Genomic DNA, 21,671 nt, shown 5'->3' on the forward strand with positions numbered 1-21,671 from the left:
TGCCTCTTGACATTGAGCGCATTTGAAATAGTTCACCAGCTCAACACTTTTTCAAAAAAGTGCTGTATGAAAATGTGTCAGACATCTGAACAAACAAAGTGGCACATTCTGATGCCCCTCTACAGAGATGGTAAATGTCTGCACTGAGTCACAGACATAGCCGGCCTTAGGCATAGGCCAATTAGGCGGCCGCTTAGGGCACCGCTCTGGAAGGGGAGCTTTTCCAGTATTTATGTGGTGTAGGTAGACCAGGATGGGGGCACCAGGTGGTGTGGTGGGGGGCCCCATTTAGCCCTTTTGCCTAGGGCACCAGTTGAAGTAAGGTCACTCCTGGTCACAGATAGGCATCACCCTTAACAGCTGTCTACTTTTAGGCTGAATAAATGGACTGGCTGACTCTCTGAGTTACCAGTCCTGTCATAAAGCTGTGGACTTGGTAATCCTGTGTGATGGTTGTTTTCTAGGACTGAAGCAGCCAAGACATTAAAAGAGAACTCCACACAAGTGTCATGTTTATCTTTCCATTAAGTGATTTTCCTTCCTTATAATCCAACATTAACATGCCACATGCAGAAAAAAAACATCCTTTAATAATGTCAAAGGAAAAACAACTTCAAAAAGATCAACGCACAGCAAGTTCAGGTTAAGGCACTTTAATCTTGCAGCAAGGAGACAAAAATGTGCTAATACAGAGTTTGTCTAACTCGAATCAGGAAGTGAAGCCATTCTTATACATTTCTTACAAGACATTGCCTTCATAATAAATCACAAGTTCTTTCAATATTATTTCATAGCAGCTGTTTGTCCATGATTTTCTGCTGGCATATCAAGTTTACAAAAAAAACTTCCTAAGAAGAACAACGTGGCCTTGATGACCACCGGCCAGATACAACTTCTTACTATGCAATGTTACCATTCAAGGTACTATGGCTAATTCGAGCACAAAGCAAGTACAGATTATAGTTCATTTCTTCAAGCAGTCTTTGTTCAACTATATCTATCTTTTCTGCAGCTGTGCATGTTCTCATAACACGAACAGAGCTGATTGTTCAAGTCCAATAACATTATAGAAAACAGTATTGTTCTATTCATTATTTTCCTGACTTAGCAGATAATCACCTGCTTCTCAGTAAATTTCCAAAAGGCATAAACATGAATTTTGCTGTGCTAGCAAATACTAGGTCAGAGAGCATCTTGCAGTTTCAGAAAGCATATTGCAGTTTGAAAAGCATCTTGTAGTTTCATCCAAAACTAAGCTGTACATAAAATAGAATGAAATGTGTTAACCCTTTTAGCTTCTAATAAGCACTAAACATATACATTAATACATATTTTTCTAACATTTCCCCCCTGTTAATACTTTTTATTCTATTTTCAAAAGCATAAACAGTTTGCTTCTTCTCTTAACCTCTTTCTGTTCAGAATTTGCAGTTAAGAGAGTCATTCAGTTTAAACTTATGAAAGTGTTTCATTTTGCAACAGTTCTTCAATTTCAGTACTTTGATACAAAGTCTCAGAAACTGACATGTCTATAAAATCTTTAATTAATCTATTCATGCAGGGAATACCACAACAAACACACACTCCTAATAGGAGTAACCCCACACAAATGGCAATCAGGATGTTCATTAGGATGCTACCCCACCCCCCAAACAAATTCTGGAAAAAATCCGTCAGTGGGTTTGGGCCTGGTTTGGTCATGGCCGACACTTGCTGAATGACCTCAAGATGGTTGTTTATCTCATGCTGGTTGTCAGGAATATATGAACAGCACTCCTCTTTTATTAAAGCACACGTACCACCTTTCGCCGCTAGGGTGAAGTCGAGAGCCATGCGGTTTTGAAGCACCACAGTTCTCATAGCGTTTAGTTCATCAGTTACTAATTTGAGAGCAGAAAAAGTTGCATTGCTCATTACTTTGAGAAGTTTGGACAGTTTTCTCAGCTCCCAAATTGATTTCACTGCGCCATATGCAGGGGCTATACCTGCCCACGATATAATAGTGTCACTCAAGTCCATGTGTGTCAGTTTATCTTTGTTTTTCACGGAGTTATGGTTTCTCCAGCCTGCTTCAATTCGTCCCATTGGATTCTCAGGTCTCTTGATTGGATTTCCAGGTTTCTTGGTGACCTCTCTGACATTTTGAATTCTTCCCTGAGGCAAAACTGCAGTGTGTCATATGGCCGGAACCAGGTAACCCAAAAAACAACTGCCGGACCAATTCTCAGGTAACCATTTGTATGCCTTTTTCCCACACACAAAATAACAATTCTCTACTTTAGTATTAATATATACTTGCCCTGCATGAAACATTTTCTTATCAATGATAGATAGTTGCTTAAAAAGAACAGGATTATGTTGTACTTCATCAGCCGTTTTGTGCATTGATTCTAAATATGAGTCATAGTTTGTATCACAAATGTAACAGCATTATTAGCTTTGGTATAACATTTGTAAGGGACAGTCACATTACAATTGCTCCAACCCACCTGAACAGTATCATTTTTGTAAAAACATACAATTCCCTTTTGTGTAAAAGGCAGGTACAATGCTATTTTGTCTTGCGATTTTACAGTTGTAGTATCAAAAATCAAAATTTCCCAGGTCTCATTGACCCCTAGGGGGACAGCAGTCATCAACAATCCCCCGTATGCTGTTGGTATAGCTGTGCAAATCCAGCAATTCGAAACATTAAAAGTTTCAGCATACACATATTTAATTGCTTGGTAAGTGTTAAAGTTCGGATGCCAGTCTATGAGTAACACATCTCGTTTATTCAGTTCAGCTCGTGTGGCTGGAAAAAGGAAAGGCTACAGCAAAAAGATCAGTGTTATCAGTATAGTTAACAGAATGATCATGCAATGCTTCTGAGGTTGTTCTGTATTTCTATTTGCTCCGTATCTGGTCATTTTGTTCTTGTGTAACAGTAACAAGTTTTTTGTCCAGTTCAAAGTTTTTAACCAATTTACAGTGTGTCAGATGAATCCAGGACACTCGCTCTGCGATCTTGACTGCAGTGGGTGTTGACAGTAGCACTTGGTATGGCCCTTCCCACTTCGGTGATGTCCAATTTTTTCACTTGATGACTTTCACCCAGACCCACGTGCCTGGGACTACTGCTGCTTCCGATGGTCTTGTTTGTTCTTTATCTGAAACAGAATTTAACTGCAAAAGTTGTTTATTACTTAAAAGTCATCTCATATATTCTGCGAGTGAACTGTTGGCCTCCTGGTCTGCAGGCATGAGAGGTTTCCACTGCGGTATATAGTATGCCCTCCCAAATAATTTTTCAAAAGGAGTTAACCCCTTTACATTCGGAACGGTTCTCATGCTCAACAATGCCAGAGGCAGGCAGTGCACCCAGTTCTTTTGTGTCTCACTAATTAATTTCCTAAGTTTATTTTTCAAAATCCCATTATGCCTTTCTACTAGTCCTGCGGATTGTGGATGGTATGCACAATGGTTCTTTAAGAAAATTCCGAAATATCGGCTCAACTGTTGTATAGTTTGATTTACAAAGTGTGTGCCATTGTCACTGTAGATCTTTTCCGGTATGCCAAATCTAGGAATAATTTCTTTAACAAGGACTTTTGCAACAGTAGCTGCATCTGGATTTTTGGTCGGAAAAGCTTCCACCCATTTGGAAAACATATCTATAATGACAAGACAATACTTCTTATTTTCGCATTTGTTCAGTTCTATGAAATCCATACAGATAGTATGGAACGGGTACGGTGGTGCAGGAAAACTCCCTTGTTTAGGCTTCAATGCCCCTTGTGCATGATGCTTGTTACAAACATGGCATGCCGCACAAAAGTTTTTGTGTAGTTTGTAAATCCATATGCTGTGAACACTCGATTCACTAACTGTACCATCCCCCCTGCTGAGACATGGCACTGCCCATGGCTCAACAAAGCTGCATATCTAAACAAATTAGATGGCAATATCAGTTTTCCTTCTTTGGAGATGTACAGCCCTTTCTCAAGAATTGCTCCTCGTTTTATCCATTTCTGTTTTTCTACTTTCGTAGTAAGTGTCTGCATTGTTTTTAACATTTCTAAATCTAAAATCTCAGAAGGTTGTAATTCCTCACTCAAAAGAAACATTTCTGAAGCTGAAGCTGCCTGCTTTGCAGCTGTATCAGCACTCGCATTACCTTTTGAAATCCTATCCTGTTGCTTGGTATGAGCTACACATTTACAAATAGCTACTTTCTGAGGTAACTGAATAGATTCTAACAAATCTAAAATAAACTGCGCATGATTAATCGGTTTAACAGTAGATGTTATCATTCCTCTATTCTTCCACTGTTGCGCAAAAATATGCACAGTAGAAAAAGCGTACTGGCTGTCAGTAAAAATGTTTACACATTTACCCTTTGCCAAGGTACATGCCCTTGTCAAGGCAATCAATTCTGCTGCTTGTGCAGATAAGTTGTATGGTAAAGACTTTGCTTCGAAAGTTTCAGTATCAGAAACTACTGCATACCCCACTAGGTTCTGCCCTGTAGGACCCCTTCTGCATGAGCCGTCCATGTAATATGTCACCTCGGCATCATCCAAGGGAACATCCGTTAGATCTTTTCTAGGCAGTGTCTTTTGCTCAATCTCCTGCAGGCAGCTGTGTGGTGTGCAAGGTAGATGGATTCAAAGTTGTACATCGTTCAATTGTCATATGAGGTTGGCTCAACAGTATTGTCATACAGGAAAGATGTCTAGCAGGAGAAAGATATGCTACTTTTTCTTGCAGTAAAATAATCGCGACTGCATGAGGCACTCTCAATGTGAGAGGGTGGAACAACACTACTGAGGCCGAAGCCTGTACTGCCATTGCAGCTGCGACTACTGCTTGTACACAGTGGGGCAGGGATCGCGCCACTGGGTCCAGCTGTGATGATTAGTAAGCTATGGGGCATTGCTTGTCCCCATGTTTATGTGTTAACACTGATGTCATCTAACCTTGCTTACAATCTACAGTTTGGAAAAAATGTTTATGATAGTTTGGTAATCCTAAAACTAATGAGGATGCTATCAATTGTTTTAGTTTGCAGAAAGCTGATTCTGCTTCTGGTGTCCATTGTAATAAATCTTGTGCTGCCATAGGCTTCTTGTATATCAAGTTGGTCAGTGGAGCAGACTCTAGGGCATAGTTTGGAATCCAACTCCGACAGAAATTAGTCGTACCCAGGAAGGACATCATTTCCTTCTTGGTAGTTGGTTTGGGTGCTTGTAAAATTGCTATTTTCCTATCTTCATCTAATGTTCTGCCTTCTTTGGATATTACATATCCCAGGTATTTAACCTGCTTTCTCCAAAGCTGCAACTTGTTTTTGTTTACTTTATGTCCTTGAGTGGCTACAAATTGTAGTAATGCTATGGTATCTTCTCTGCATTCTTGCTGGGTGGGGGCTGCCAGCAGGATGTCGTCTACATAAAGTAAAATCTGACTGCCTCTCGATGGGCTAAATCCCACCAAGTTGCTTGCCATCTCTTGTAAGAATATTGTTGGACTTTCACAATACCCCTGTGGTAGTCGCGTGTATGTATACCTTTCCCCCTGAAATGTGAATGCAAACCAATATTGGCTGTCAGGGTGTATCGGTATCGAAAAGAACGCATTGCTAATATCTACCACAGAAAAATACTTTTGTTGAGGCTTCAAATCATTCAATAGGGTGTGTGGATCTGGCACCGTAGGTGCTCTAGGTATTACTGCGTCATTTACAGCTTGTAAATCTTGGACCATACGCCATTCTCTATTTGCTTTCCTGACAGGAAATAAGGGTGTGTTACATGGTGAATCGGGAGATTCTACCAGTACTACTTCCTTAAGTAAAGCTGCTATTATAGGTTTGATTCCTACTTCTGCATCTTTCCTTAAGGGATACTGTCTCTTTTGTGGTCTAAATGCTGATTTTGGCATGATAGTAACTGGTCCTGCTGTACGAATTAGTCCTACATCTGATTTCCCTGTTGACCAGAGAGTTTCTGGTATGCTCTGTAAGGCATTTTCTTCCTCTTCTAGTAAGAGTGCTAATCAGCTGTCCTCGCTAGACTGCAAGTGTACAGCTGGGTGTGTCTGTGTTATCCAATTTAATCTATGCTTCTGTACTCCCTGTTCTGACAATTCTAACTCCGTCTGTTTTTCCCACTTTGTGACTTTTTCTCCTAGGTCTGCCCATTTCACATTCTTGTCCTTAGTCAAACTAACATGTGGTAATCGATTAGATTTATAGAGTGAAAAGAGTTCCTGGGGCAATGAACAGCTAACTACACTGTTCCCTTCTGTGTCCCAGTACAGATTACGTAATACTAATCTGTTTGCATGGTTTTTAAACAGTTCTTGCTCATATTCCTTATCAGGTCCTGGTGTGCTACAGTAATACAGAGTACAGTGTAACAAATGCTGTTTATCATTGTCAAGGGAGGGGGACTTACTGATGGCTACGTTCATCAGTTCTTTGGTTACTGCCCCTAGACCAGTTGTGACCAAGTCCTGGCTGTACCAATAAAATGTTTCGCCCTCCAGTCGCACCATAAAACTATCCATTTGTCGCTGTGCTTCCATACCCTGCATAGGCGGAACTACTGCTATGCCAAATATCTGCATAAGATCTCTGCCCAAAAGGTTTACCGGGCATTTTGCAGAAACAACAATTTTGCTTTTCTGGGTCATCCCTGAAACAGGGTCAGTTATTGCTATGTTATGGGAGAGTGGCTCCCAATACAGCTGTCCATTAGCTGCTTTCACTAATATGTAATCAAATGATTCTGAATTTTCTGGTAGTTTGGAAGGATGTATCATGGTCCGTGAAGCCCCTGAGTCACACAGAAATTTAACTTCCCTCCCCTCTACCAGAAGTGTAACTTCCGGTTCTGTGTGTGCTAAATAGAGCTCTAGGCTCAATAATGCTAAGTCCAAAATTTCATTTTCTTCACTATCTGCGATTTCTTGCACTTCCTCTATTTCTTCTATCACATTCTCTACTCCCTCTACCACATTTGCATTTGTCTTTTCTCGGTTACTCCCTTCTAGTGATTCTTGACTATCATATAGTCAGGCCTCACCCTCCTTACCTTCTATGGCTACCTTCTTGTTTTGCTTGCAATCCCTTGCTAAATGTCCTTTTTTTCCGCACTTAAAACATTCACCCCTTTTCTTTCTCTCTTCAAACTCCTCTGATCGCTCATCAGATTGTTTGTTTCCTTGGGCATTTTTCTTGCCATTTTTCCCGGACTGTACTACATAAACTTCTGCTCCATCTTCTATTGAAAATACTTGGGCTTTCTTTTTCCTGTTAAAATGCCTTTCTGCATGTCTAGCATATTCAAGTAGTGACTGTAATCTACTTTTACGATGGTCTACCATGTGCTTTGTAATAAAGCTGCTTATAGGCAAAATACTGCCTTTTAAAAATGCATTCTTTAGCTGCTGCTCATACGGGGAATCATGTGTTTGGTCTTCAGGTACCTGCATTCCACAATGGTTATTAAAACATTCTAATAATCTAGCATAATATCTGTCAACAGTTTCACCTTCCTGTTGGATGCATTGATTAATGCAAGTCCAGTCTGCTTTAGGCTTCCATTTCTCAGAGATTCGGTCTGTTAGACCTTTCACTCGGTTATCCAGTTCTGCGTTGCTATGTGGGAGTGGCTTGTGTTCTGCGTCACGGGGATTCCAGTTGCCACTGATCATGTGCCAATCTGGACCTATGATTTGTCTAACTACTTTTTCTACTTCTTCTCCATTTAAATGATAACTTAACCTCATGCCCCATAAGTTTCTAAGAATTTTCTAAAATTAACTTTTGGATGGGGAATTCCCTCTGTGGCTTTCCGGATGTCTTTCGGTGTCCACAGTCTATATACTAGGAGAGTCGGGTCCTGCCCTTCCTGTCCTGCCTGAGGATTTGGTACTTCTATGAGTGACATATCTCTTCTTCACTCATAACTCGTGAGTTTTTGTTCATTTGATATAACTCAGTATCCCCTCTTAAGTTATGTGTTCGAGACCTAGTCTCGACGGGATCTCTGACAAACAGTCTTGGTTTCGCGGAGACAGCCAGGTATAGCGGAGGTGGACCAGCTTGTCCACTCGCTTCATATTCTGGTAAGGGAAGCGGAGGGGCTGATGCTATTACCAAATTATTGTCTTCTTTATCTAGAAACATAGCTTTTGAATTATTACTTTTTTGTTCCCTACGGTTTGCTTCCTCAATCCACCTGTGTGCCTGAGGAATGCCTAATTGACGTTGCTTTTTCACCTGACCTTTTGCATCGGTTTTAAGCTGTTCGGCAAGTTTAATAAGTGAGGATTTGTCTAATTTGCCATCAAATTCATATTTATTAACCCGTTTTGTATAGTACCTAACATTGTCGGCATGCTGTAATTGCATATATTTTGCATCTTCGGTTAATGGCGGATCTTGGGATCTTTTTTGTGCACTTATTTCCCATATTGTTCTGACTGTTAAAATGTTACGTAACCCTTCTTATTTTCACGTGGTACCACAATTTCTCTTTTTCACAGTTTATCTAGAATAACTGCCTTACCTATTCTGTTTCCCTGATCTATGACAAGACTGCAGTCTTCCTGTCCCTGACTTGTACAAGACAAATCTCCTGACAGATGATACAAATCAAGTCCCTGATCTAAAAGAGAAAAAAGGTAAATCTCACCTTACCTGAGCCTCCGTGATTGATCGCCTGGTTCGATGGAAAACCGTTAACTCATCCTCCAGTTGCAGATCAGAAAAGTGGCTGGAAATTCAGTTGGAGGTCTTTCAGAGCAGAAGAACTGATGTGGTCTCTTCCCCGTATGGTTCATGCCACCTGGCCCATCTGACCTGAGGCGAAGTGAGAGTTTCCGGTCCGAAGGACCAAGCTCTCAAAGGAAAAACAACTTCAAAAAGATCAACACATGGCAGGTTCAGGTTAAGGCACTTTAATCTTGCAGCAAGGAGACAAAAACGTGCTAATACAGAGTTTGTCTAACTAGAATCAGGAAGTGAAGCCATTCTTATACATTTCTTACAAGACATTGCCTACTAAGCTGACGTAATAAATCACAAGTTCTTTCAATATTATTTCATAGCAGCTGTTTGTCCATGATTTTCTGCTGGCATATCAAGTTTACAAAAAAAACTTCCTAAGAAGAACAACGTGGCCTTGATGACCACCGGTCAGATACAACATCTCACTATGCAATGTTACCATTCAAGGTACTATGGCTAATTCGAGCACAAAGCAAGTACAGATTATAGTTCATTTCTTCAAGCAGTCTTTGTTCAACTGTATCTATCTTTTCTGCAGTTGTGCACGTTCTCATAACACGAACAGAGCTGATTGTTCAAGTTCAATAACATTATAGAAAACAGTATTGTTCTATTCATTATTTTCCTGACCTAGCAGATAATCACCTGCTTCTCAGTAAATTTCCAAAAGGCATAAATATGAATTTTGCTGTGCTAGCAAATACTAGGTCAGAGAGCATCTTGCAGTTTCAGAAAGCATATTGCAGTTTGAAAAGCATCTTGTAGTTTCATCCAAAACTAAGCTGTACATAAAATAGAATGAAATGTGTTAACCCTTTTAGCTTCTAATAAGCACTAAACATATACATTAATACATATTTTTCTAACAAATAATAATTCCATTTGTTTTATATCTGCACTAATTTCTGTTTGCCTTTTCTTCCTGTATTTGCCTCATCATCTGTTACATCACAAAGGCTACTAGGAGTGCCAGAGTATTTAGATGAAGTCATGTATTCCAGCTACAGAGCCATTAAGAAAACAATGTCTCTTAAACATTGACATTTAAATGTGCCTTATTAGTCACATATTGCTAGCATCACACCTCAGATCAATAGTGTAGCCTGGAGTCTGAACAAAAGCAAGGCTTTCAGACTTCATTTTCAAATGCACAATGAGAGCAAGTAAACATGCTTCATAGTTTCTTTTTACAAATTAGTTGTCTTTCCCTTTCATCAAACTTTGAGTGCCACAAAGAAATAAGCTATTTTCATCTTACTCTTCTTATTTTCTGTCAGTATTTGATGTTGCTTTTTCTTACACTGTACTTCCTGCAAAAGTGCATGTTTCTTCTTATGTTTTGTTACAGCACTTTTGCATTGCATAAAATGTTTTGTTGACACAAGTCAGTGAATTTGGGAAGAAATTTTAACATTAATGACTCTAATTCTAGCTACCATATTAAAAACTGTGAATACAACACACACTATCTCAGCCTGAGTAATACCCATTAACACATTAACACCTAAGTAGCATGGGATATCACACCTCTAGCAGCCTACGCTCATCTTGCATTCCAGATCATTTTCTGACAAACTTAAAAAGGATAAACTAAATATTTTGGGAACATAAAATGCTATTACAGCTGTACAAATAGCAATGTTATCAATAAGGAGTATTCTTTGCTGTGATAATAATGATCAGTGTATTCATGGTCTTTTCATAAGTACTATAATATATTATAATGCACACAAACCCAAAATTATGTTTTTTCTAAACTTTCCCCTAACTTACTACATCAAGTTATAAATTATAAATGCTATCAACAAGAAATATATCATTGGGAACTGTATAACCTAGACATATTGTTAGAAGATTTTTGTTAACCAGACATAAGCTTCCACATAGCCGTGGTAGTGCAGCGGTTAGCATTGTCGCCTCACAGCAAGAAAAATTCTGTGAAATCCATTCAATTCTCAGCTGGAGTGCCTTTTGTGTGGAGTCTGCATGTCCTTCCCGTGGTCGAGTGACATTAAAGACATGCAGGTAGGTGCGAGCGTAAATGGGTGTGCCTTCTTTGAAGGTTGGGCGTTGAGCTGGCAACTCGGCACAATAAAAATCTACTGCCAATCATGAGCGGACCAGTGTTCCTCTGTGGCAGCCCCTAACCGGGAAAAGCCGAAAGTCTTACTAGTGCTAGACATAGGCTTCCACATAACAAGAAATTCCTCTGTGAGTGCATATTTATTGAGATGTTTACAGATATATGAAAATATATGCTTAATTGTATAATTAGCAGAATAAATAACACTATATATTTCTAAAGACTGGCAAATTACAGTGCAATTTGAATAACAGTTTTCATCAACAACATCTTAGGTTTCATCTGATGGCATGCAACAGTTTGTAAGTCACTTGTTTTTTTAAGTATTAAGTATAGGTCTACTTTGATTCACTGAAAACTCATTTCACTGAATTTCAAAACACTCACATCAAATCGCTGAAAGCTCATATCACTGAAAACTCATTTCACTGAATCACATTTCACTGAATGTAAGTACTGTTGGGCAAATAAAATGTATATGCCCTTCTCTCCACTGTAGTGCGATCCTGGAGTTAATATATGTACTTACTGGACATTGGGGGGTGTGGGGGGTGTACCACCTACCTACTTTTGGTTTTATATTGTTATCTTTCAGTGAAATGAGATTCATAAATATAAAAGCTAAGTAGGTGAGGAGCTATGCCCCCCACAACCCTCAGTGTGGGGGCTGTTACCCCCATACCCTCCAACTACATATACTAACTCCAGGATTGCATTACAGTGGGGAAAAGGGCATATACGTTTTATTTGCCCAGCAGTACTTACATTCAGTGAAATGAGTTTTCAGTGATTTGAGCTTTCAGTGTTTTTGTGAGGGTGAATTGAAATTCAGTGAAATTAGTTTCAGTGAATCAAAGTAGACCCATTAAGTACATATGGAGATATTGTTTATTTTCATAATTACTAACCAACAACTAGAAACATATGATGCATAGTGTGATATAAAATTACATTCACAATGAATATTTCTGTCTTCTAGCATGGTTTATCACACTATACCCCCCAATAACATGTGGGGCTCACCGGTATGAAACTATAAACATAAGTATGAAACTATAAACATAAATATGAAACCATAAATATTAAGTAACGGAGGGTGATTGATTTTCCTACTATAATATATCCTACAGTAACAGTCTTAGTATAATTTTGTTAATAATTTCGTGCACTTTCTAAAGTTGCCTATTATTAGCTGGTAAGTCTCTCCGTAAATCACGCCAGACCCAAAAAAGATCTGGATGCCATAAAGAGTTATGGGTGTGAACTGGAATTACGCAAAAAGGCGGTATAGGCTAGAATGACTTCACAGTAGTCAGAGTTGTTACACTTGAACACTGAACTACAGTTGTTATTTTGAAAAGAACTAGCTACATTTTCAAGCCTGCCATTCAAACATTCCTTAAAATGCTATATCAGTGATGGCCAATGCTGAAAACCACAGTAAGCAAAATAATTAAAAGTGTGGATTAATGATGACAGTCACAGTACTGCTGTAAACTGATGGGAGAGGAAACAATGGCAAATGATCCCCTCATTGTAGGGATTTTTCTCTGTCCCTCTAAAATGACATTGACTCTAAAACAAAACCCTGCTCTTCATTGCAACCCCCTTTCAGGCCATTTGGGGGTATAACAGATTAAAAAAAATATTATACAATGCCTACTCTAAAACGTGCACGCTGATTGGCCAGCCCAACCAGCGTGCCCGTTGTAAATCCCTCAATATACTAACGGAAAAGGTCCGGTCGCCCGGACATTTTCCGTTAGTACAAAACACTGTCTCGCTATGTTAAAAGAGTTTAACATAGCGACACAGATTTAAAAAAAGCAACGGAGATCTCCGTTGCTTTTTTTAAAGCTGTCTCGCTATGTTAAACTCCTTTAACACAGCGACACAGTGTGTAAAAAGCAACGGAGATCTTGCAATCTCCGTTGCTTTTTTTTTAAACCTGTCTCGCTACGTTAAATGAGTTTAACATAGCGAGACAGCTTTAAAATAAGCAACGGAAATCTCCGTTGCTTATTTTAAAGCTGTCTCGCTATGTTAAACCCATTTAACATAGCGAGACAAAGCAACGGAGATCTTGCGTTCTCCGTTGCTTTTGCCCACAACTCTGATGTACTGCGTAGGCATCGCAGTACATCAGAACTGCCTGAACACCAGACAGCTGCGGAAGGGCAGCAAAGAGGCATTATACAATGCCATTATTTAAGAAAAGTAATTATTTCTTTTCTTAAATAATGTCATTAATATAATAACACGCCTGGGTGTGGGTAATGCTGGATTTACCCACGGTTGTCTTTGTTTGGTCCCGAGGGTGCAGCCCTCGGGACCAAACCACGCCAACCGTGGGTAAATCCAGCATTACCCACACCCAGGCGTGGGTTATTGCTATAATAACCACTTACTTTGATACACAGATATTAATACTGCAGAAAAGTTCAAGATATGCTGGAAAACATATTTCTTTTCAGTTTTTGGGTGCAGTGCTGCTTTAACCTGATCCCCACAAAGGGTATTTATTGTACAACATTAAGATTTGCATTTACTCAGTTTCTGTTAACATGTATAACTGCATATAATGTGTATATTTCTTTAGAAAGTAAAGACTGACTTTAAGCACTTGAATGAATTATGATTTTTGTAGTAATTAGATCCTTGCACGTCTTTATATTTTTGTACAGGCTACTGAAACAGTTACATGAAATGGAAACTGCATTTGATGGCTTTTGGGAAAAATACCAGCTTAAATTGGAACAATATTTACAGCTGTGGAGGTTTGAACAGAACTTTCGGGAGGTATGAGCATGTTTTAAAAATATACTATTCAAGTTATAATAGCATAAATTATAAATGCTACCAACAAGAAACATGTTAGTGTGAGGTAGCATTAATTAGTGACAATTACTGCATTCTTTATGACGAAAGGTGTCTTGAGTCTGCTGTAATAATAATATAAACCATAAATGATACCAGTAAGGAATATGTAACTGCGTAACTACATTAGTTAGGAATAATTAATCTACACAGTATGAATAAAACCAACTAACCTACTAATTCTTGTGGCATAGATAGTTGAAGCTTGGTCTATAACTCAGGTGACCCCATATTCATTTGGTGGCATGGACACTCAAGGAACAAGGTGGGCAAGGATTGGCTTGAGTGGCCCATAGTAGCTCTCCCAACTTTGGGGAAAAGAGGTGGCTAGTCCTGCTGTAATAGTAACACCTACCATGGGTGGGTCATCATCACTGGAATTTTTTTTGACAGGCTTGGTCTGTTGAAGCTTTGTGTGTACTGCTGAGTCAGGAAGACAGACATGTGGAAGCAAACAGGACATGCCCTGATCAGGCAGCCATTGTGAGGGAGCAAGACATATTTGAGGAAGGGATAATGTGGGATGCGGAGGTGATCTGTATGGGAATAACATCTTGATGAAGGACACTCCTCCCAAGTCAGAAATACCTGTCACATGTCAAAGGAATCAATAAACTGCTGAGGTACAGGAAGGGAACCACTGGGCAAGTTCTGCAGAGAAGAAAAAACTTGGGGAAATACCAGCCTTAAAGATGTTACTATACCCAATGGTAAGTACTCGGTTGTGGTTACTATGCCATAATCTTGCAGAATGTTCATCCAAAGCATCATTGTGCAAAAGTGTTAAATTATTTAAAGTGCATCAGCTGTTATTTTTTTGCACCTCTACATTCCTCACCCTTTGGGCCTACCCATCACCCTATTAATGCATTTGTTCCTCTCTCTGTCCTGTGGTGTGATTCAGCTCATTCATTCCCTAGGGGGTACAACAACACTATGTTCCGTTCATTCTCTGACTGGTGTGAAAGCTTATCATCTCAATCAGAGGTGAAAGTTGGGTACTAGAAGGCCATCTCTCACCATGAGAAGGAGCCCCAGGCTACCCTGCCACATTGACTAGGAAGAGCTGTATAGATATCACCCCTGGCTTGTGAAGGGCATATTTCCCACAAGTTCAGTAGCTACATCCTGGTATTCCCATACTCAACCAGTAGGTCAGATGTCAACTTCCCAAACCCAGGATGGGAGATTTGGTATTGGTCACTCATTTCCACTCTCCCTGGCTAATCATTTCAGTGCATGAATCACAAAGCAGTTATGTTTTTCTGACTGTCTTTGCACACACACACACACACACACACACACACACACACGTGCATACACACACACACACACACACACACACACACACATATATATATATATATATATATATATATATATATATATATGTATGTAGATGTCCATGCACACACACATACACAAACGTGTGCACTTACCTCTGCATTCCATGCAATTGTATGAGTAGTTTAAAGGATTGTGAATTCAGCTATGTATCTGAGATGTTGCTAGAGAATAGATGGCTAAGCAGAACCCTTTAAGACATAGGGATGGCATACAGATTCCATACAAAAACTGGATCATTGAACCAAGAGCTGTGATGTAGTGATTCTGACTGCATCAGTACTGCATCACCCTGGGTTTGTATGATTTGTTAAGTCAGCTGGCAACAGCATGTATAGGTTCTACTCTAATATGTTATTTTTATTTAGTTCATTTATTTCATTTTATTTGCAGTGAGATGAGTAGCGGTAATTCCACCCTTCTTGTCTGTGCTTGACTGTTGTGGCTTGTGCCTGGGTTTATGTTTAATGCTGCGTGGAAACTAACAAGACTGAGAACCCAAAATATTTGACATAGTCTCACCCATGATGTGTCTGAATCTATTGCGACCAACTCACTGACAACGTCTTATAATAAAGACGCAGGTTATTTCTAGTGAGGTGCAGATTAAAATATAAAATGACTGGGGTATTTTTTTACATCTGTTATTACAAATCTAGTGTTTTTGTTTTAAGACAGCAGCTTAAAATATTCCTTTGTCATCAGTGACTGCACAAGTTTCACTCCTGATGTATCAGGTCTAAATGTTATGATAATGAAAAATAAAAGGCAGCTGTTGCAAGACAAAAGCGACGCTTGGTAGATGGTAAAGTGTGGGAGGTGTGCCCAATGCCCTTATGTTATGGACAGAGAAAAAAATCAAGCTCAAAAATTTTGGATATATTTCCAGTTCAAAAAGTATGCACTGTTACACTAAAGGGGTTGTGTATTTGGCCTTGTGTAGATTCTGTGCAAGTTTCTATGTAGGTAAAACTAAGAATGCCCTAAGGTTAAGGATTTATCAACATTTATATGATATCAGAAATAAAAATGAAAAGAATGCATTATATAAACATTTGGTTAGTGAACCGACCCATTCCTTCCTATTCTTTATATTGAAACAGGTAGATCTGGGACCTCGTGGGGGACCCTTGAATGAGTATTTGGCATTTGTAGAACTCAAATTGCAAATTAGGCTTGATGCCTATCATGCTCCTGGGTTAAATGATAGAATTTCTTTATCTTCTCTATTGAAATTAAAATCTATGTTTTTTATTTAGTTATATACACTGTTTAGGGATGTTTTAAACTTTTTACATGTATTATTGTTTTATATTTGGCTTGTATTAAGTATATGCAGCCTTGTTAATGGGGGAAATTATGTCAGTTATTTGTGATTGGGTAAGCAATGTATTTAAACAGGTGCTAATTGCAGTATTTTTGTATTCTGAGGAAGTCATCTACCAGACGAAAGCGCTTAATACTGCTGTGTTTGCTTGCACTGCTTTATCTTGGATGAACATTGTCTGTATTTTTTCTGGATTTGGAGATTTCTGCTTATAAAGGATTTACCATCTACCAAGCGTGGCTTTTGTCTTGCAATAGCTGCTTTTTATTTTTCATTGTTTGTAAGACTCTACCTGTTTTCCTTGTTTGTTATGATAATGACTTCCTTACTAAAACAAAAGTCACTTTACACCACCCTTGCTACCATTAAGTAGGATGATAGAGATTTGTTACATTAGTTGAGGCTGAAGTCTAGTGTACTACAGTATGTGCAGACAACAAAGAATCAAAAGTGGGTTGGGAATTCAGCAGTTCAAAGTCTGGCACACAGGGAATAGGAGCAGGAAGAAAGGTAAAAAGAGTGAAATAAATAGACAATGTTATCTCGGCAGCACTGCTGTTTGTTGTAACTTGACAAAGCAACTGGAAAAAAAAGAAAGATGTATTATCAGGGAAGACCCTGCACTGCTAAGTATGGTGATAGGGCCATCTCACATCATTTTTTCATAGTATGTCTTAATGGGGAAATGGATAAACAGAAATTTTTGGGAAACCTGTAATTGACTGGTGGACAGCAGATATATAACTGAACTACTGCAAGATCCCTGGGAAAGGTAGAATATGAACGTGGCACAGTGGTGCAGTGGTTTGCATTGTTGCCTTGCAGCAAAAGGTTTTCTGGTTTGATTCTTGGCCGGGGTACCTTCTGTGCGGAGTCTCCATGTCCTCCCTGTGTTCATGTAGGTTTGTTCCAGTTTACTTCCACATTACAAAAACATGCAACTGGAGCATTTCTCCCCAGGCCTCTGCTGAAAATTGGCTAGTTCTAAGTTGGACTTTCCCAGTAAACAAATGTTAAATAAATAAATGAAGTTTTTGCAGGCAGCCACAGGGTCATGTTGGAGTACCCATGTCATGTCTAAACAATGGAAGCAGGCTTGGAGAAGGCCAGACACAGGCACATATACTATATGATATTGTGGGTGTATTCATGTGCGGTGTTGCACTGGAATTCAGTCTAACTCTGTGGGCCCCTTATGGACTTCATAAGTTAGGGCTGAAGTGAGTACCCAGAGTCACAAGCAGTAACATATTGATGGGGGTTAATATATTTTGATATTTAATATAGTTAATATATATTGAATATTACTTTATCAAAAATGTTTATATTGAAACTTACGATTACTTTCAGTAGGTGTTAACAAGATTAATTGGTCAACCGTCATTTTAAAAGAATAAGATGTCACACTGTAGATCAGTAATTCAAACATTTTTAAAAGCAAAACTTGACGTAGTACATTTAAAATAAATTAAGGTATGCAAATGGGGTGATAAAGTAAAGGAAATATTGCTGTCTATATAAAGTAATTTGTATGTTAACTTCCTTCAAGTTATGTCAGAAATTTTATGTACAATGTAATTATGTGAGTTACTAGAGATAATGATCCTTAACAAAGGTCATGGTTCCATTCCGGACAGAGCAAATTGCTCTGTGACGGGGAGGAGGAGGAGTTAAGTCAGGTGCAGCAGTATAAGTATCTTGGGTTGTGTTTGTGAATGAGGGTAAAACCTATTTGGATAATTATTAGTGGGCAGTTGCAGCAGCACCAGTACTGCAGCTGTTACACCAAACTGGTAATGAAAGGGAGAATTAAACCAAACACTGATGCTTTTTCTTTACTAGTCACTGTCTGTCCCTGTCTTTACCTATGACAGTGAGCTTTAGGTAGTGACCAAACGGATGAGGACATGGATGAAAGTTGCAGAAATGAGCTTAATTCATGGGTTAATTGTGCTCACTTTCCATAAAAGAGCGAACAGCTCTTCTGCCCAGAATGATCTTGGAAGCACAACTGCTGATCCTCTGGGTTGAGAACGGTCAATTAAGATGGCTAAAGTATGCGGTATGTTTGCCACTTTAGAGCTTCCTACAGGAGGTGTACCAGGCATAACCTCTGGGAGGAAACCATGGAGCAGACCATGGATCAACCTACCCGAGAATACCTAAGGATTCTACAAAGGGAGATGAGGACTGTACCTGGAGAGAGGAAAGCCTAACCTACCTTGTTGAACATGTTACTACCATAGGTTTTATCAGACAAATGGTGCATATGACATACATGAGAAATTATTACTCTTAAACAGTTCCTTTGTAGTCCTTAATAGTATATATTTATAGATAATTGTATAGAATACAATTATTAAAGATGATTTTTGTAAATGTATTTTTAATTTAATTAAACATGACATTTGCTTAAAAAGGAGGGTGCCATAAGTGGAATTATTATTTTATTTATTGTCTTCCTCTGTTTCTTACTTTTTCTGTCTAATTCATTGTTGCTTTAATAACCCTTTACCTGATGAAAATTACACTTACCCAAAACTTAAAATAATGAGACAACTTTGCCGAAAACTTCCTTTCATGAAGGGGTCAGATCATCGTAATTTTACTCCAGGAAAGGAAGCACTTGACGACTACCACAAAAAAAAAAAGGCAAACAAAAGCCAGTCAAATGGCCCCCTCAACTAAATATACCAACTCCGAGATTGCACTACAGTTGGGAAAAGGGCAAAGAATGTTGGCCAAATGTTTTCTTTCCAGGAGTAAAATTCCTGTGGCCCGTCCATTTGTGAAAGGAAGTTTTCAGTGAAGTCTTCTTGTCCTTTTAACTTTTGGGTAAGTATAATTTTGATCAAGTAAAGGGGATCCATTCATGCACACACAAACAATATACATATGTATAATATCTATTTATCTCTCTACATATATACATATATCTATATGTGTATCTATCGATATATATGTATATGTATATATATATATATATATATATATATATATATATGTATATATGTATGTGTATGTATATATATATATATATATATATATATATATATATATATATATATTTATATATATTGGGATTCAGGTTACTGGCTAAAACTCTCGCCACCCCTATAGTGCCTTTTTTAGGCAAGGTTCAAAGGACAAAACCACCACCGTAACAGATACAAGCATGCAAAATCTGAAGGTAATGCTACTCAATGCTAGAAGTCTAAATCTCAAAATGCACTCTCTCGAGGCACTCCTAAAAATGGAGAACATCGATATCTGTGCAGTAACTGAGACCTGGTTCAAGGCTCCAGAGAGCACACCTGCAATACGAGGCTACAACTCTTACCACACTTTTCGGCCACCAAACCAAGACTGAAACACTAAAGGTGGAGGAGTGTCCATATTCACCAAGGATATTCACACCTCCAGGCTAGTTGCCCAACACAATGCATCTGAAATTCTCCAGGTGCAACTAACACTAGGTAAGACTGCAATCCAAATTGTAGCTTGCTACAGATCTCCCACCATGCCCCAAGATTCTCACTACACCTTTCTAAACATAATGGAAAATATTAAGATACAACCAAACACCCTAATACTGGGTGATTTCAACTACCCTGCCATTAACTGGGAAAACTACTCGGGTACCAACACCTTTTCCCAACGGTTCTTGGAATTCATAAATTCCAATGCCCTGGATCAACTAATCCATTGTTCCACCAGAGGCTCCAATATCCCAGACCTGGCCATTACCTACATGGGAGACAGATGCTCCACACCAGTGGTACCCCCCCTCATTTGTTAGGTCTGACCATAAGCAAATAACCCTTGACATCCACATCCCACCCCCATCCCCCAGTAAGGAAACCTCCGTGAAGAACTTCTCCAAAGCCAGCTTCATGCTACTCAAGTCAGAAGTGACAAACTTCATGACACACATGCAGATGGGAGCTGAAAGTTCGACTGCTGAATCCTACACTAAGGCACTGTACGAACACATCCACTCGTGCATGAATTATGCCATCCTAAATAGAACCAAGACGCTCTCCTCCAAAAAAAGGAAGCCAATCTGGTGGTCCCCTGCCATAAATAAACTATACAACAGAAGAAAGAAACTGTTTCAGAAAAGAGGAAAATCCCCAGATGCCAAAAAACTCCCTTATCAGCCTCAGTAAGAAGCTGACATCCCTCATAAAATCCTCCAAAGCTAGTTACGAAAATAAAATTGCCAAAAATTCCAAAGACAACCACAAGGCATTCTAAAGTTATGTCAAGAATTTAAATGGCAATGCTCAGATATGCTCTGAGTTACAACAGAATGGCATTAAATATACTGATCCCAAGGATATTGCCAGTATCCTGGCAGATCAATTTAGTGCAAACTTCACCCCCCTCTCACCCCCTAAAGGGCCTATCTCAATACCAGAAGATTGCCACATTCCAGTAATCACTGCCACACAGGTAGAAACCGCACTCTCCAAAGCTAAGAATACTGCATCCATGGGACCAGATGACATCCCGAGCTGTGTACTACATGAACTACAAAATGAACTGGCACCTCACCTAAGTGTCATGTTTAATCATAGCCTCACCTCAGGCTTCATGCCCACTGAGTGGTGCACAGCTACAGTTATCCCACTCCACAAGGGGGGATCCACCTTGGATCCCGGGAACTACCGTTCCATCAGTCTTACGAGCCTGATCTGCAAAGGCATGGAATGCATTATCATGAAACTTATAAACAAAGACATTGGCAACCTTCAAACACTGGACCCCACCCAGTTTGGGTTCATGAAGGGCCGATATTGTCTCCTGAACCTGATTGACTTCTTCAAATCAGTCTCCAGAGCTGTGGACATGGGTAAGGTGGTCCACACAGCCTATCTGGACCTCGCCAAGGCCTTCAACACCATCCCCCACTCTGGAATCATAGATAAACATACTAAGCTGGGTATAAACCCCTACATCACTCGATGGGTTGCCAACTGGCTTACTGACAGAACACAGGCTGTAAAATTAGCCGACTCCAAATCCAGCTCTAGACAAGTGACAAGTGGAGTACCTCAGGGTTTAGTCCTGGGACCGCTCTTGTTTGGCATCTACTTCTGTGAAGTACAGGCCAACACTAAGGGACTCTGGCTAACAAAGTTCGCAGATGACTGCAAACTGGGAGCCATTATTGAATCCCCAAATTATGTGGAAATTCTACAAAAGGGCCTTACAGAAACAGATGCTTGGTGCCAGAGCCATGGGCTCAAGCTTAATGCCAA

At 39.4% G+C, this 21,671-nt stretch overlaps 1 protein-coding gene across 1 annotated transcript in view; it reads left to right on the forward strand.

The window, feature by feature from the left end:
- Window positions 1–21,671, forward strand: part of MCF2 (MCF.2 cell line derived transforming sequence) — a 1,891,050-nt gene that overhangs the window by 1,087,527 nt on the left and 781,852 nt on the right. Inside the window, exon 9 of the mRNA XM_044057533.1 lies at window positions 13,544–13,658. Coding sequence (XP_043913468.1) covers window positions 13,544–13,658 — 115 coding nt within the window. The remainder of the gene's footprint in view (window positions 1–13,543; window positions 13,659–21,671) is intronic.

The sequence above is a fragment of the Protopterus annectens genome, chromosome 15.part0 (assembly GCF_019279795.1).
Source record: "Protopterus annectens isolate FY-2018-M chromosome 15.part0, PAN1.0, whole genome shotgun sequence".
Taxonomy (NCBI): domain Eukaryota; kingdom Metazoa; phylum Chordata; order Ceratodontiformes; family Protopteridae; genus Protopterus; species Protopterus annectens.